The following is an 815-nucleotide window of genomic DNA, read 5'->3' as shown; positions in this document are numbered from 1 at the left end:
GGTTGGAACTGGATGATCTTTAAGGTCCCTTCCAACCCAAACCATTCCACAATTCCATGAACAAGTAAGAAAAACGGTGTGTTGGTTTTATGTCATATAAATATCGTATCTGATATTGATGATACAGACTTATATGTAAACAACACACATAAATAGAGATGCCAAGAAACGTAAATTTGAGATTCTAAAATGTATAGTACTATCAGGCTCCAACCTCCTCTTAAAAATTAATCATCCAGGATTTTTTTTTTCCCCATCCTTTCCCAAATTTAAAGGCAAAGGCAAATTTTCTTACCTTGTCTTGAGAATAATAATGAAATGTCAGGTTTGTTCAAGATATGTAAGTGACCTACCGGGCTGAGATAACTATTTGTGGTAGTGGTAAAGTAATATCCTCGATCTTACGTGGAACTTAGTATTTTCTAGCCCTGACATTTCGGTATTCGTGAAGGCTAAAGTTGTGTCAGTTATATAAAGATACTTCAGGTTACTTTTAAAGGGAGAGTCACGTTGACGCCGACTGCTCGCACTGTGCGTCGTACGCCGTGACAGCAACAGCCGTCGTGTTATCCACACTCACGACTTTCTCCGCCGGTTGAAATTCTGCATTTCCTGAAGCCCACAGGTGTTGGCTTGCCCAGCGTGTGGTTTTATCCCGTAGGTAAACACAGAGGAAAAACACCCCCCGGATATTGTGGGTGATTTAGAATTTGTTTGTTGTTATTTCAACAGGCCCTCATGATACTGATAACACGAGCACGTTGAAAAGCAGCTTAGTCACTGTAACAGACTGGAGCGATTCGTCAGACATCTAA

At 40.5% G+C, this 815-nt stretch overlaps 1 protein-coding gene across 1 annotated transcript in view; it reads left to right on the top strand.

Moving 5' to 3' along the window:
• Window positions 1-815, top strand: part of DZIP1 (DAZ interacting zinc finger protein 1) — a gene marked incomplete at its 5' end in the record, with an annotated part of 35,536 nt that extends 34,721 nt beyond the window's left edge. Inside the window, one exon of the mRNA XM_010147613.1 lies at window positions 733-815. Coding sequence (XP_010145915.1) covers window positions 733-815 — 83 coding nt within the window. The remainder of the gene's footprint in view (window positions 1-732) is intronic.

The sequence above is a fragment of the Eurypyga helias genome, unplaced genomic scaffold (assembly GCF_000690775.1).
Source record: "Eurypyga helias isolate BGI_N326 unplaced genomic scaffold, ASM69077v1 scaffold7072, whole genome shotgun sequence".
In the NCBI taxonomy this organism is placed as follows: Eukaryota; Metazoa; Chordata; class Aves; order Eurypygiformes; family Eurypygidae; genus Eurypyga; species Eurypyga helias.
Note: the sequence above shows the minus strand (reverse complement) of the source record. Positions and strands in the feature narration are given on the sequence as shown.